The sequence below is a fragment of the Fukomys damarensis genome, unplaced genomic scaffold (genome assembly GCF_012274545.1).
Source record: "Fukomys damarensis isolate Sample0158 unplaced genomic scaffold, DMR_v1.0_HiC HiC_scaffold_26, whole genome shotgun sequence".
NCBI classification, from domain to species: domain Eukaryota; kingdom Metazoa; phylum Chordata; class Mammalia; order Rodentia; family Bathyergidae; genus Fukomys; species Fukomys damarensis.
Genome location: NW_022900938.1, coordinates 17,856,967 through 17,871,333, shown reverse-complemented (window position 1 = coordinate 17,871,333; position 14,367 = coordinate 17,856,967). Strand labels below are relative to the sequence as shown.

Below are 14,367 nucleotides of genomic sequence, written 5' to 3'. Positions count from 1 at the left end.
TTTTTTTTTTTTTTTTTTTTTTTTTTTTTTTTTGGTTTTTTGAAACAGGGTCTCACTGTGTAGTTCAGACTGAACTGGAACTTACTGTGTAGCCCAGGCTGGTCTTGAACACTCAGCGATCCTCCTGTCTCAGCCTCCCAAGTGCTGGGATTATAGGTGTGTGCCACCATGCCCGGCTCGAAGAGGCATCTTTACTGGAGTTACCTCTTGCTATTCTGGCCTTTCCCTACTGTGTAGACTCTGGAAATCTGTAGCATCTGCTAGGAAGTGTGTGTGGCTCGAGGCAAGCATGAAGCAGCACATTTCTCCTGGGAAGTAAAGCCTGTCTTTGCAGCCACTGACAGTTTGGAGGTTGGGGTGTGTGGGTGGGTGGGGCATTTCAGGCTTTGTCCTTTAGGCCAGATGCATGACTTCACTGGACAACTGAACCGCTGTTCTCTTTCTTTTGGTAGTAAGGCTCCAGCTTCAAGTGAGAGCTCATAACTTATCCACCAAGTGACTCTTGGATGTTCCACTTGTGTGACCACCTTCAGAATTCTCATTGTTAGAAGTCTATAGTTTAGGTTAAGTTTCTCAAAGATATGTTTTTATAGACAGTTTTTCAATATATTTGGTTTAAATGCAAAATTTATTTTTCTTTGAATCTTATTTCATACGTAATTGACATAAACAGACAATTCTTATTGCTGCATGGCTTTAACTTTCTCTGGTAGCATATTTTATTTTATTTATTTGGTACTAGGCAGGCGTGGTGCCACTGAGCTAAATCCCCAGCTCAGCTAGTATCTTTTAAATAAATTCCCATGTTTAAACATAACCTAGTAAAGTGTCCACTGGAGGCACGTTTCATCACTTGATGATAAAGACATGTATGAGTCCATGTAGTTGCATGTGATTTTGTTCAAGTCTTCGTATGTATTTTTCTAGAACATGAATGAAGCCTCTTCCCTGCTTAGTGCCACGTGTAATACCTTCATCACAACGCTTGAAGAATGCGTGAAGATAGCGAATGCCAAGTTTAAGCCTGAGATGTTTCAACTGCTCCATCCAGATCCTTTGGTTTCTCCTGTGTCACCTTCTCCTGTTCAAATGGTTGGAATGTCTTGACTTTCCTCTAGTGATAAACTTACCTGGGTTTTTGTTTTTATTTTTAAGGGTGTGTCTTAGTTTCTTTCTCATTGCTGGGGCAAAATGCCTGACTCCCGTAGCTCTAAGGAGGAGAGGTTTATTTTCACTCACAGTTTCTTCAAACCTCTGCAGGGTTCAGTCCATAATCACCTTCGAGGCAAGGTGGCATGGCGGAGGAACTTGCTTACAGCCCGGCAGGCAAGAAGCAGAGAGAGAGGAAATGGGGAGGAGGAATACCCTGCCAGCGTACTCCTGCAGTGGCCACCTAGGAGGAGGCTGCACCTCCCAGCATCACGCTTAGCTATAAACTCACTGTTGATGTGGGTTAGTCACACCCTCATGATCCAGTCCCCTCCCAGACCCCTTCCTGTGAGCGCATGAGGCTTTGGGGGCTATGAAGGTATAAACCATAACAGGGTGGAAGCAGGCAGGAAACAATCAGTGGATTGAATTCTTTCGTTTTTTCTCATATTCTGCATGGGATCCTCTCAACTGATGAGCTCAGTGTGTGCCAGTGTCCTGATTCCTGCCCTCTTAGAGGGCCATGTACTGCCTGCCTCTGAGCTGCTTTAGCCATTGACCTCTATGTACCAGGAAAGCACTGTAATGCCATGTGTGCTGTGATGCAGAAAAGGTTGGGAGCACTCTTCCACTTGACAGTGGGGCAGTGTTTTACTCTTGATGACATATAGTGAAGTATATCTGTGGAGGGTTTGGGAGGGACTTGAAACATGTTCCAATGGGCACAGTATTCTGTAGAAGGTATTTAGATTTGAACCCTCCCAGTAATCTCTGGTCCTCAGTTTCTTCATCTGTAAAAATGTCTTTTACAACAGAAGGTCATTGTGAAGGATCTGACCTGCTTAATGTTAATTGTTTAATGTTAGTTTCTTACTTCCTGATTACTCTGAATAATTAGAGCTTTCTTTGCTGGAGATAGTGGATTTAAGAATATTGTTTTCTAATCAGTGTGTGATGGACTAATAGTGTTCTCTTAGACAAGTCTACTATGAAAATGAGTTTTATTGTCACATTTGTTGGAAAAACTTGGGTTGACTTAATGAATTGGAGTTTTCTGTGCCAATCTAAGAGGTACAGTCTTCTAGGGCTTCTCAGAACCTCTGATTTTTGCTTGTTTTGGTTTTTTTTGTTTGTTTTTTTTAATGCTGGGAATTGAACCTAGGGCCTCACACATGCTGGGCAAGCATTCTACCGCTAAGGTACATCCCCATCCCTTTTTATTTTTCTACTTTCTATTTTGGGACGAACTCTCACTAAATTGCCCAAGCTGGCACTCATCTTGGAATCCTTCAGCCTCAGCCTCCTGAGTAGCTGGGATTATAGGTGTGTATCACCATTCCTGGCTTGCAGAGCCTATTTTATGTTAAAGTGTATTATGCATCTCTAAGAGGGAGAGGTGTAGTATGCATTGTTTGTGAACTTCATTTGACATTTGATTCCTTTTTACTTATTTTATTTATTTATTTATTTATTTATTTATTTATTTATTTATTTATTTATTTATTGGTACCGGGGATCGAACTCAGGTCCTTGTGCTTGCAAGGCAGGTCACCGAACTGCTGAGCTAATTCCCCAGCCCTCCTTTTTACTTATTTTTGAATACCCTCTAACAGTGTGGGGATCAGTAGGACACAATATTGCTTTTTAGAACAATTGTAAATGTACTGTAAACTATTAAATAGCTTGTATAATTGAATAAAGAAGCACTCTTGAGATGGATATATAGTGCTGTGTTCCTGAAGTGGATATACTAGGAATACTCTTTTTTTTTTAAGATCTGCTTTATAGAGCTATGCAAAAACACCTTAAAAAAGTTCCCTCATTTTTTCATTGAACTTCTTAGGAAATGTATTCAGAGAAGTCATACTTATGTTTTGTATATAAGAAACTATTTCTGTTTTTCTGTTTATTTTTTCAGTACTGGGGATTGAACCTGGGGCCTTTGCACCAGCTACATCCCCAGACCCCCTTTGTAATTTATTTTGAGACAACGTCTAAGAAGTCACTAAGTTACTGTCTCAGCCTCCCAAAATGCTGGGATTACAGGTGTGTGGTACCATGCCCGACTTAGAATGTCTCTTTTATGTCACAGTCTTTTATTAGTTTAAAAAAATGCAAAACATTTAGTCTTAATCTAGGAATGATAGGTTAGAGGCTGCTTATTCTTCCTAGGTGTGTCATTTTGCTTGATATGAAAGCGAGAATGGTGGATTCTGGGACTGTTTCTGGTTGCAGTTAGCCTGGGAGTCAAGGCCAGATAGGGCAACATATTTTGTTAAGGACAGCATGAGTTACTTACTGATTTGAAAATATTTTTATATAACAAGTTATTGATATGAAAGCTGGAATATTTGAGAATTTTGTAACCTTTTAATCTGATCTCTGACCAGTTTATGTAGTTAATCTAACTGAATCCAGTTTAGCAAAAAACTGGATTGAATCTTACTTATTGCAAAACATGAAAATTTGGGCAGTTGCCACTTAGACACACAGAAGGAGTGGTTATTATAGCAGTAAGGATATTGTTGGATGAGTAAGTCTAAAAAATAATTTCTGTTAAAATGAGAGGTCCATACCTACCTGCATCTTAGTATCTGCCAGATGTATATGGGCAACAAATGGGGTAGGTCGTACCTATTTGCATTTCAGCTGGGATTTGTCAGCAGCTGGTGGTTTATGTTCCAGTGATAGGAAGCATGAACATAAAAATGTTAGACCTGGGCTGGAGACATCTTGGGCCTGTGTATGTAAGAGAAATCCTTTTAAACTTTTAGCATAAACTTCACTAAATAGTCTATTTCACTTGTTGCCTCCCTTTATTTTGTTGATGGAGTAGTTTGATTGTCTAAATTATGTGTACTGTTTCTCATATTTATTAATGCTCAGCTTAATCAGATTCTTATTTTAAAAATATATGTTGAAGAAAATATATGTTAAGGGTCTTTCTCTTGAGTTCTTTAATGACTTGAATTGTTATTGCCATCCCCCCTGAAAACCACAGCTCCCTGAGTGAAGAAAAGTGAAGAGAAGCCTTGTTGCCTAACTCTACTCTTGCCCTTCAGAAGGAAAAAGAGACATTTATTATACCATTTTCTGGCTTGCTGGACATTCCCGTCTATCACAAAAGCGTGGGATTTTTTGATTAGTTATATATGCATTGTTTCTTATATTTCTCTATACATACACACACAAAAGTAAAATTTGACTTTTAGTATTGAGAAAAGAATACAGCATGTTTTGGTATATATTGTGAAAGTTCTAATAATGGTTATTAGGGAGAAAGCTTGATATGCTACTGATATTACTTTAGTCTATAAAAGATAAGGTTTTTTGCCAGACATCTTTTTCTCCAAATAAATTTATACTATGATGATGATAAATCAGAGCTTTATTAATACTACTTGACATGAAGATTGTGCTATTTTTTTTTTTTTTTTTTTAATTTCTAGATGAAACGTTCTGTCAGTCACCCTGGTTCTTGCAGTTCAGAAAGGTAAGGTGACATTTTCTTTTGACCAAATTCTGTCAAAATTATGCCTACCTAGGGAATTTTGTCAGGCCTTGTAAGTGGTGTGAAATGTAAGCTGCGTAGTGTGGTTCCTATTTGCTTCTCTCAATATTCATTCCTATGTGTATCTTGTAGGTTTAATCAACCATTGACAATCTTGTTCTTGTAATAGAAATGTTTTCAATTGTTCTTTACCCTTTCTCCCTTAATGAAATTAGATATAAAAAGCTAAAACACTTTTTTTTCTGGAGGTGCAGTGTTAGGGCATCATAAAATAAAAAACTGGTGTTCTGTCGGGTGGTGATGATTTGCTTCCATGTTTAATTTTTTAGAAAAGTTTTTCTAGCCTCCTTTTTTGCTATTATTATCTTCTTGTGCTGCTCTCGGGTAATCTGCCTCTAGCATCTTCCTTAAACTTTTTGCCCATCTCCCTAAAGTCTACTGTCTTTGATCAGATATGGATTGAATTGGATACATGTACTAGTAAAACTCATAACTTTAAATTTTAATATTTTGATAAACCATCTTGTTTGCCTTCTGCCTTGCTGAACCCTCCCCTCTGAGAGAGGTCTCCTTTTCACTGTACACCTTTTCCACTTGGTTCAGCTTGGTGGCCATTATCCAGCTTTCCAACTGGATTCTAAATAGGTGGACTTGCTAGCCGTTTGGCCTATGAATGCACAAAAGCGTTGCTGACATAGCAGGTTGGACTTAAAAATAGTCTTTCCACTTAAAGAGAAGTCATTTACAATTCTAGTTAAGGGTGTTTTTATTTGTTAAGCCTTGAAACTTAATGCTTTTTATTTAATTTGCAGGAGCAGTTACTCTATAAACGAATCAGTGTCTGCACTTCACCGACTCTCCCAGCGACGCCGAAGAACCTACTCAGATACAGACTCTTGTAACGATATTCCTCTTGAAGACCCAGACAGTGAGTTAGATCTCTTTGTCTCTTTCTTTGGCCTGTTTAGCACAATTGTTGTGGGCTCTGTACTTTCTGGAACTGGAGGATACTGATATTGGAACACTGTATTTTGCTCTTGGACTAATTCTTTAACTCAAAGCTAAGTAAACTGCATACAGTCAACAGCTGGTCATATATACTCTTATTAGCTAAGAAGTGTTGGGGAATGCTTTGTAAATATAATCACATGTATCTCCTAATCTTTTACCTCTACTACATTTCCATTTAAAAAACATTTTAGAAGAAAGCATGAATTACAGGTAGGATTCTGGGGAAAATAAAGGTGGGGTCTAAGTCCAAAGAATAACCAGCCAGCCTTGTTATTTACATGGCTTAAAATGGCCAAGGAAAATAATTTTATCTGGTAGTATTGGTGAATTACTAGAGAGAGCATAGTGTGATTTTTAGGAGAAGTTTTATGATTTATGTTAAAATTTTTATTATTTGTCTCTGAAGAGAGAAAGCTTGAAAGTGTGTCACAATGTCTCGCTTGACAGTAGTAACAGTTTTCAGTGAACACAAATATAGTCTTATTACATCTCCATTAATAGACTTTTGCTTTTTAAAGTCTTTACTATTTCCAGTGAAGCATGTGGGATAGAAATTCTGTATAGTTCTCAAGGAATGTATTTCATTCCAAGAGTTTATTTGTAAGTCACTTTTTCAGAACACAGATTGTATTTCTCTAATGGATATGACATGATAAGTGGTGGTTAGATTTAGATGCTTAGGGGAGCCCTAAATGATACAGAACAATAACAACAAAAAGTTGAACTTCTAATATTTGAGTATTGTCTTAGTTACTTTTCTGTCATTGCTGAGACAAAATACCTGATACCCAAAGTTAAAGCGGGGAAAGGTTTATTTAGCTCCAGTTTGTGGAGGTTTCTGTCCATAATTGGCTGACTCTAAGGCAGGTGGCAGAGGGGCAACAGTTCATGGCAGTGGAAGCAGCAAGAGCAAGAAGCTTAGGAGCATCTTTCTGCCCCTTCTGTCTTATTCAGACTACCTAGGGCAGGTAGCACTCACACCCTTAATCCTAGTGCCCTTAGGCGTAGCCCCACCAGGAATCAATCACACACTCTAGATTCAGCCACCTCCATAATAGTCCCACGTCATTCATATGAGCCTTTGGGGGAACGTCTAAACACAAGCCATAGCAAGTATGTTGAAAACTTTGACTAGGATAGAGTTGTTTTATTTAACCAGATAATCAAAGAGATTTAGTTGGAGGAGGATACAGATGCAGATGCTGGTGATTCTAAATAGAACTGCTGACCATTTTCAGATTTTTTGAAAGTGTTGGCGTTTTTAAAGGCTATACTTTCAGGGATCATTTCTATAGTTGGTGAAAGTGTTGGCATTTTTTTTTTTTTTGTACCAGGGATCAAACTCGGGTTCTTGCGCTTGCGAGGCAGGCAGTGGAACCACTGAACTAAATCCCCGGCCCAGTGGCATCTTTTCAAATGCCTGTTTAAAAGTAGAACTAACAATACATGTATTGTTACAGAACATTGTGCTCACTACCATCTTGAACTTAAGTGACAGTGGGTAAAGTCATAAAGGGAGGAAAAAGGTAAGCATAGAGAAGGAAAGGGAGGAAAAGACTTTTCTGGCCAATTGAGCAAGATCTGGAAGAGAGAAGGAAAGAACATTGAAGAGGTTGTGCATGTATAAAACTATGTAGCTGGGCGTGGTGGCACACCCTTGTTAACCTACAATAACAGGCCTCTGGGAGGCTGAGCCAGGAAGTTCTCAAGTTTGAGCCCAGCTGGGCAATTTAGTGAGACTCTGTCTCAAAATGAAAAAGAGAAAAAGGTCTGGAAATGTAGCCCAGTGCAAAGACTCTGGGTTCAGTCTCTAGTAAAATACAGACATGCGCACGCACACACGTATTATCTCAAGCAGGTAGTATAGTTTATGATTCTCCTTGCTCTTTCTGCTTTTTACAAATGACTCTTAATCCAGAGCTCTTCTCCCTCATCCTTTTCTCTAGGTGCTACATTTTTTTTCTTTATTTTATAAAGAGGACCATTTGTGAGAATTTTTATTTATTTATTTTTTAAAGTAGCCATTTTCTCTTAGCTCTCTCTTTTAGGCATGCTCATCCTAAATTTTTATAAGATCTAGCTGTGCATACCTTATTTTTAGCATTCCCTAACTGGCTTTTAGGCAAGGTCAGAAGTTTTGTTTTGTTTTGTTTTGGTTTGGTTTTTTTTGAGACAGAGTCTCACTATGTAGTTGAGTCTGACCTGAAACTCACTAGGTAGCCCAGGCTGGTCTCAAACTCAGAGCAATCCTCCTGCCTCAGCCTCCCAAGTGCTGGGATTACAGGTGTGCGCCGCCATGCCTGGCTAAGGTCAGAAGTTTTATCCTCTTTTTGTTTATGCTGAAGTTAGTATTGAGCTAGTAGACAGGGACTTAGTACTTTTCCTTGTAAAATCGATATGTATTACAATAGTTGAAAGTCTTTATCCAGGAATATTCTTCTTGTGTAGTATAACTGTTGTGTCTTAAGATAATTAAAAAATTAGAAAAATAATAGATGGTATATATAAATTTAAATAATACATGTAAAAAGTTTAGCTGCCTTAGAACAGGACAACACCAGGGTGTTCAGCTCTGTTTTCTTGGAGTTGCATCCTGTGGAAACATAGGAACTTTCACCTAGCTCAGAAAGTCTTATAATAAAACAAAGATCTGAATTTAGTCCAATCCTGTTACTAGTTGTGTGATCCAGAGTAAGGCATGTAACCTTTTTCTGGGTCTTAGTTTCTTTTCCTACGAACAAGGAGGTTACTAACAGCATTAAACCAGTCAGGCTGAAAAGCAATAATAGTTAAGAAAGACTAAAGTCTTCTCAACAAATATTTATTTATTGCCCACTGTGTGTCAGCCATGGTTATAGCAGTGAACAAAATAAAAATGTCTACTTGATATAATTTTGTAATTTATCTCATGAACTCTGAAATTTCCCTTATGAGCCAGTAGTAAAAAAGTTAATTTTTCTCTATTACACATAGACCAAAAATTAACAAGAAGCTAAAAGAATTTCATGTTCCTGAATAGGAAATTTAAAATACACTTTTGCAGAGGACTAGAGTTAACATTCATAAGATGTTTAATTTTTTAATCAATTTTTTAATAGGACCTGTTCACTGTTCAAGAAATACACTTAATGGAGATTTGACATCAGCAACCATTCCTGAAGAAAGCAGACTTATGGCCAAAAAGAAATCTGAATTGGAAGATTCTCTTCCATCCTTCTCTTCCTGAGGAAATTGAAGTGTCCAACTTCCTCTAAGTATTGCTATGCAAAAGCTGCTGTAATTAAACTTGTTATAGGGAGTAGTTTTTCCCTTAGGATTTCTTGCACTTTACAGAATATTGTAAAACAGACAAACAAAAAACAACCCACATACTTTTGAAGTGTATTTTATCTTTATATAGTTTATTTGCAAGAGTATTTTCCTAATAACTTCATAGTACAAATGTGCATCTTTTTTTTTTTTTTTTTTTTTTAATAGATGATGGTGTAACATTTTGACATCCATAAAGACAAATGTAGATATTTTTCTAAAAAACTGTGAGGGACTGATAGCTTGATCAGTGTGTATTGTAGTTTATAAACATGAAATCTTACAAGGTTTCAGTTTGACAGAAGTGTGATATAAGTAACTTGTGCCATGGACCAAAAGGTCATTTTACCCCAGCTTAGAGTGAGTTACGATAGCAGCTTGATGGTGATTGTGTTGTGTTCCTTTAAGCAAAAAGGAAACATTTAGTATTCTAAATATCTTTAGCCCCAATTGAGTATTTTTCAAAAAAATAGACTCTGCTGTCCTTCGTATGTGAAGTCGACACTACTGATTTGTTGATACCAAATGTTGGGTTAAAGTATTTAATTTTTTATTTATTTATTATCTTAGTGCATCAGAAGATTGCATTGTAACTTTTGTTACCTATCAAATTTAAGATGTGTATACACTGTTACTTACGTTGTTCTACAAAAGAGGTTAATGTTGTAGTGACCTTGTTCACTTAAACCAGAGAAATAAATGGCTTTCAATGGAAGATTTTAGTGCTTTTTTCCCCCCCTAAAATAGACATTAAGCTGCTATTGTAAGGTATTGTTTGCAGCTCTTTAGAATATTTAGAGACAATTTTTTATTTATGAATATTTATACAGAGAAGGAATTCTGTCAAGGTTACTGTTAAATATCACTTGAAAATGGCATTATTTAGTTAAAGAGCAAATAGCATTTTTAGTAGTGCTTGTCCATATCTATTGTCAGTGTTTACCTTGTAATCTGTTTTTTAAAAATTTACTTTGGGGTGATGGTTTTGTGTAAGTTTGGATGAACAGCACTTTAAAACAAATTGGCTTGGTGTTTTTAAGTTAATCATGTTTAATAAATATGTGTTTTTTGCATTCAAACTCTTGAGATAATACATTGTATTTCTTACATTTGTTGATACTCTGTCTAGTCTTTTACTTATTTGATTTTGTATATTCAGGCCTGGTGGTAGATACACAATGAAGCATATTTTGTTTTCTGTGAACTTATAATGGTGTGGCCTACTCACTTTAAAATTTTTCTTTTTAGTATACATGGGAATTTTATTTTTTTCCCTTTGGTATCGGGGATCGAACTCAGGACCTTATGCTTACAAGGCAGGTGCAGTACCACTGAATTACATCCCGGGGCCTCTGGGAATTTTTTTTGAGTTAATATTTGGTGTTTACTAAAATAAAATCTGTAATTACAGGCTTTAAGTTAAAATGGACACAAATAATCCATATTAATATATATTTAGATAAATTGAAATTGTGTTTTTATATTTATTTATTTAGGTTTTTTGAGACAGGGTCTCACTGTATATTTGAGACTGACCTGGAACTCACTATGTAGCCCAGGCTGGTCTCCAACTCACAGTGATCCTCTTGCCTGAGCCTCCCGAGTGCTGGGATCACAGGTATGTGCCACCACACCAGGCTCTGAAATTGTGTTTTTATTTTTTTAAATTTTTATTTATTTATTTTTGGTACCAGGAATTGAACTCAGGTCCTTGCGCTTGCGAGGCGGGCCACCAAACCGCTGAGCTAAATCCCCGGCCCCTGAAATTGTGTTTTTAAATAGCACACAGGTCATTAGACTACCCTGTGTTCTGCTCATAAGTTTCATTTCCTATATCTATTTTGAAAGAAGGTAGTAAATTTTCATGCTGGGTGGATAAGCTGAGCTACATCTCTGGCCAAGTTTTTGTGTTTTGTTTTGTTTTGTAATAGGAACTTGCACAGTGGTAAGACCAGAAAAGTCAAGGTGCTACTGGTAAAAGTTTTTCTGGTAGTTGTTTTTTGAGGTAATAGTTTATAATGAAAATACTGTAATAAACTTTTGAATTCATAGAAGATAGTAAAATCCATTTTTTATTGATTTATCCAAATAGGTAAGTTTTTGAATGGTTTTCTGTCAATATTTTTTAAATAAAGTGCTAATCATTTCTAGTTGGTATTACTTTCCCCCCTTGAAATGGAAGCTTGAACAGATGCACTTATCCCTAAGAATGGCTTTTGTTGTGACTTGGAGCCTCGTTTATATTTGTGAAATCATGTTTTGGAGGCAGTATAAATGTATCTGGATTTTATGTGCAGGGTTGGGATTTTTTCCTTTTGGGACTGGGTCTTGCTGTGCTGCCTAGGCTGGTCCTGCACTGATGACTTAGGCAGTTGCTCACGCAATCCTTGGGCCTCAGCCTTCTAAGTGGCTGGGACGCCCTGGTGTGTAGCTTAGTTTTGATCAGTTAGTGCCATGAAGCAACCTATAAAGCTTAAGAGAACCTTGCCTTTTAGGAACTCTGCATTTTCAAGGGTTCCTGACTTTCCTGAATATTTTTAAAAAGATGACCCAAGTAAGAACAATTCTGTAAGAATTTTAACTTGTCAGTTTTTTCTATGATTTATAGTTACCTTGTTTGCTCTGTTTAGACCTTGAGGTTATTGAGAAATTTGGAGACTCTTGGCATGTCAGTGGTCTTCCAAGCAAAACCAGTGCTTGTTTTTCATTCCTATTGCCTGGTCCCTCGATTTGAAGGACTTTAATGAGAATTGTTTTGTAAATGAACTAAATTTGAATTCTCTTTATATTGGATTGTTGTTGTGTTATCTTCAATCAGGACAAGTTCAGAAGTGGATGCAATTGCTAAATTTAAATTCCAAGCTAAGTGATAAAGTATCTTCCTTTTTACAGATGCCTTGGAATCTGTGACCCTGAATTGTAGGTTTTCACTACGGAGCATCATTTTTAAAAATTTGGAAATTTACTCTGAGATCTTAGGAGGTGTGTCTCTGTAATATGTTAATACTGGACTGCTATTGATATGAATTCCATATCCTTTACTGTATCATTAATTGGAACTTTTCCACTTTTCCTTTTTTAATGAGGTGACTCTTGGTCTGTTACCTGCCCCTTGCTGTTGTGACTTCCATGCAGAGCGAGTGCCCTAGCCAGAAAGGTAGCTTAGATGAGACTGCCAAGCTCCTTGGACCAGGCTTCTCTCAGTAGCCCTGGGGGGGTAAGTAAATGGGAGGAGATGGTAGATGGGGCTTCCTTTCCATGTCTCTCTGGTTCTTCAATCCTCTCTTTGAATTCATAATGAATTTGTAAGCTTAAATTCTTTTTTTTAAATTTAGCTTTCTTTTTATTAAAGTATTTCATGTACATAATTTGAAAAATCAAATAGAATGTTTTCCAATATTAATCTTTCTGTTTAAAAATGTTACACTACTTTTTTTTGAACTATTAATTTCAGAAAAAAATTCTTGAATTCTTTTTGTGGTATGAGGATTTACTTATAGTCCCACCTTCTCTTTTTTCTCTCTCACCCCTTCTACTGTAGATTATATTTCCAAAACTTGTGTTAAATCAGTAGATAAAAATATTTTTCACTGATGAACCACATGACTATCATTATTTTCTTTTTACTAGAACTGTTTCCTTTTTATTGTTCCGTCATGGAGCAAGTGCCCTATCAATGAGCTGCTCCCTGGTCTCTTTTAATTTATTTTGACATAGAATCTCACTAAATTCCCCAGACTGGCCTCAATTTGTGATCCTCCTATCTCAGTCGCCCGAGTAAGTATATAGAACTCTATCTTTTCAATAATTAAAAATTGTCCAATTAAAAAATTTGTTTAGTTTTTTAAAACAAGCCTAACATAGTGATAATCCAAAGACTCAGGTGCTCAAAAACATCAGATAATCAGTTCCTTTTCTGTTGTTCTTTAAGGGTGATATTTTTTGATCCCTCTTCTGCCATTCACATGGTTGCTTTCTGGGCCTGTTCTTATAGCTCTGGTCTCCTGAGACCCCTTTGTATTCCATCTCTTCTTTATTCAGTCTTGTGATATTTTTTTCTCTCTTTCTTGATTTAATGTCTTTTCTTTCTTTTTTCTTTTTGCCAAAGTTTATCCCCAGTGTCTTCCTTGAAGAAATGCCTTGGAGGGACAGATTTGGAGGCTTTCTAGGTCTGCAAATGTCTCCACACTTGATTGAGTGGTGGTTTGGAGTCTGTTGTAAATAATTTTCCCTCAGAATTTTAAAGGCAATGTTCCATTGTCTTTTAGCATTCAGTATTACATGCGAATTCTGATGTTCTTCCTTTCCAGGGAAGCTGTTTTTACTGTCTGGAAGCATTGTGGAGCTTCTCTTTACTCCTGATACACGATATTACTTAGTGGTGTGTGTATTTATCCGTTCATTTTGTTTACTGTTTGATTTAGTTGAGCCAGTCAGTTAGTAGACTTGACTTTAATTAGAGGAATTTTTTGTGTTTCCTTTGTGTGTGTGTGTGTGTGTGCGCGCGTGCGCGTGTGCGTGTGCGTGTGTGTGTGTGTGTGTGGTACTGGGGATCAAACTCAGGACCTTGCATGGCACCACTGAGCTAAATCCCCGGCTCCAATTTTTTTTTAAGTCCTGGGAATTGAACCTGGGGCTTCAGACTGAATTCCATCCCCCGCTCCTTTTTTATTTTGAGACGTTCTCACTACAAAGTCACTAGGGTTTCTATGTGGAGCTTGACCTCTTGTCATAACTCCTCCTGCCTCAGCCTCCCACAATGCTGGGATACCAGGGGTGTACTGCCTTGCCCAGCTGTGTTGTCTTTTTGATAATTTTCTCTCTTCTATTTCCTGTATTTTATTTTTCTAGAATCCCTGTTATTTGAATGTTGGATGTCCCAGATGGACCCTCAAATTAAGAATATTTTGCAATTGCTCCTTAAGTTGTATTATTTCTGTTCTTTTTGTTGTTTTCGAGCTCTTCTGTTGAATTTTCTTTATTTATACAGTCATACTGTGTTACTCAATTACTTTGAAACTTGTCAGATTTGGTACTTGATGCATTTTGACGTGTCATTTGGTACCTTTACATCCAAGCAGAACTTGTTGGTGTGGATTGCCTGTGATTAGCCACCCTTCCCAGCTGAGACAATCTGGTACTTCTCATTTTTTGTCCTCATTGCAACTCCCAGAATCAGTTACTGATGAGTACCAAAGTAAAGTACCACTGTATATATTTTAATTTCTAAGAGATGTTTTTACCCAGTTCCTTTATCATCAAATACTGTTTTTATTTTAAAGATTCAGTGTCTCCTCATAGCTCCCTGAAGATGAAATGACAGGTTTTTTTTTCTCATATCTTCTGTATTTCTTGTATTGTTTCTGTATTTTTCCATTTTTCTGTCT

At 37.0% G+C, this 14,367-nt stretch overlaps 1 protein-coding gene across 1 annotated transcript in view; it reads left to right on the top strand.

Annotated features, from left to right (window-relative positions):
- The window catches only part of Plekha3 (pleckstrin homology domain containing A3), a 26,464-nt gene extending 16,428 nt beyond the window's left edge, over positions 1-10,036 (top strand). Inside the window, exons 6-9 of the mRNA XM_033756359.1 lie at positions 928-1,092; positions 4,599-4,642; positions 5,473-5,588; positions 8,770-10,036. Of these exons, the coding sequence (XP_033612250.1) occupies positions 928-1,092; positions 4,599-4,642; positions 5,473-5,588; positions 8,770-8,897 (453 nt within the window). The 3' untranslated portion in view covers positions 8,898-10,036. The remainder of the gene's footprint in view (positions 1-927; positions 1,093-4,598; positions 4,643-5,472; positions 5,589-8,769) is intronic.
- Positions 10,037-14,367: the final 4,331 nt, after the last annotated feature.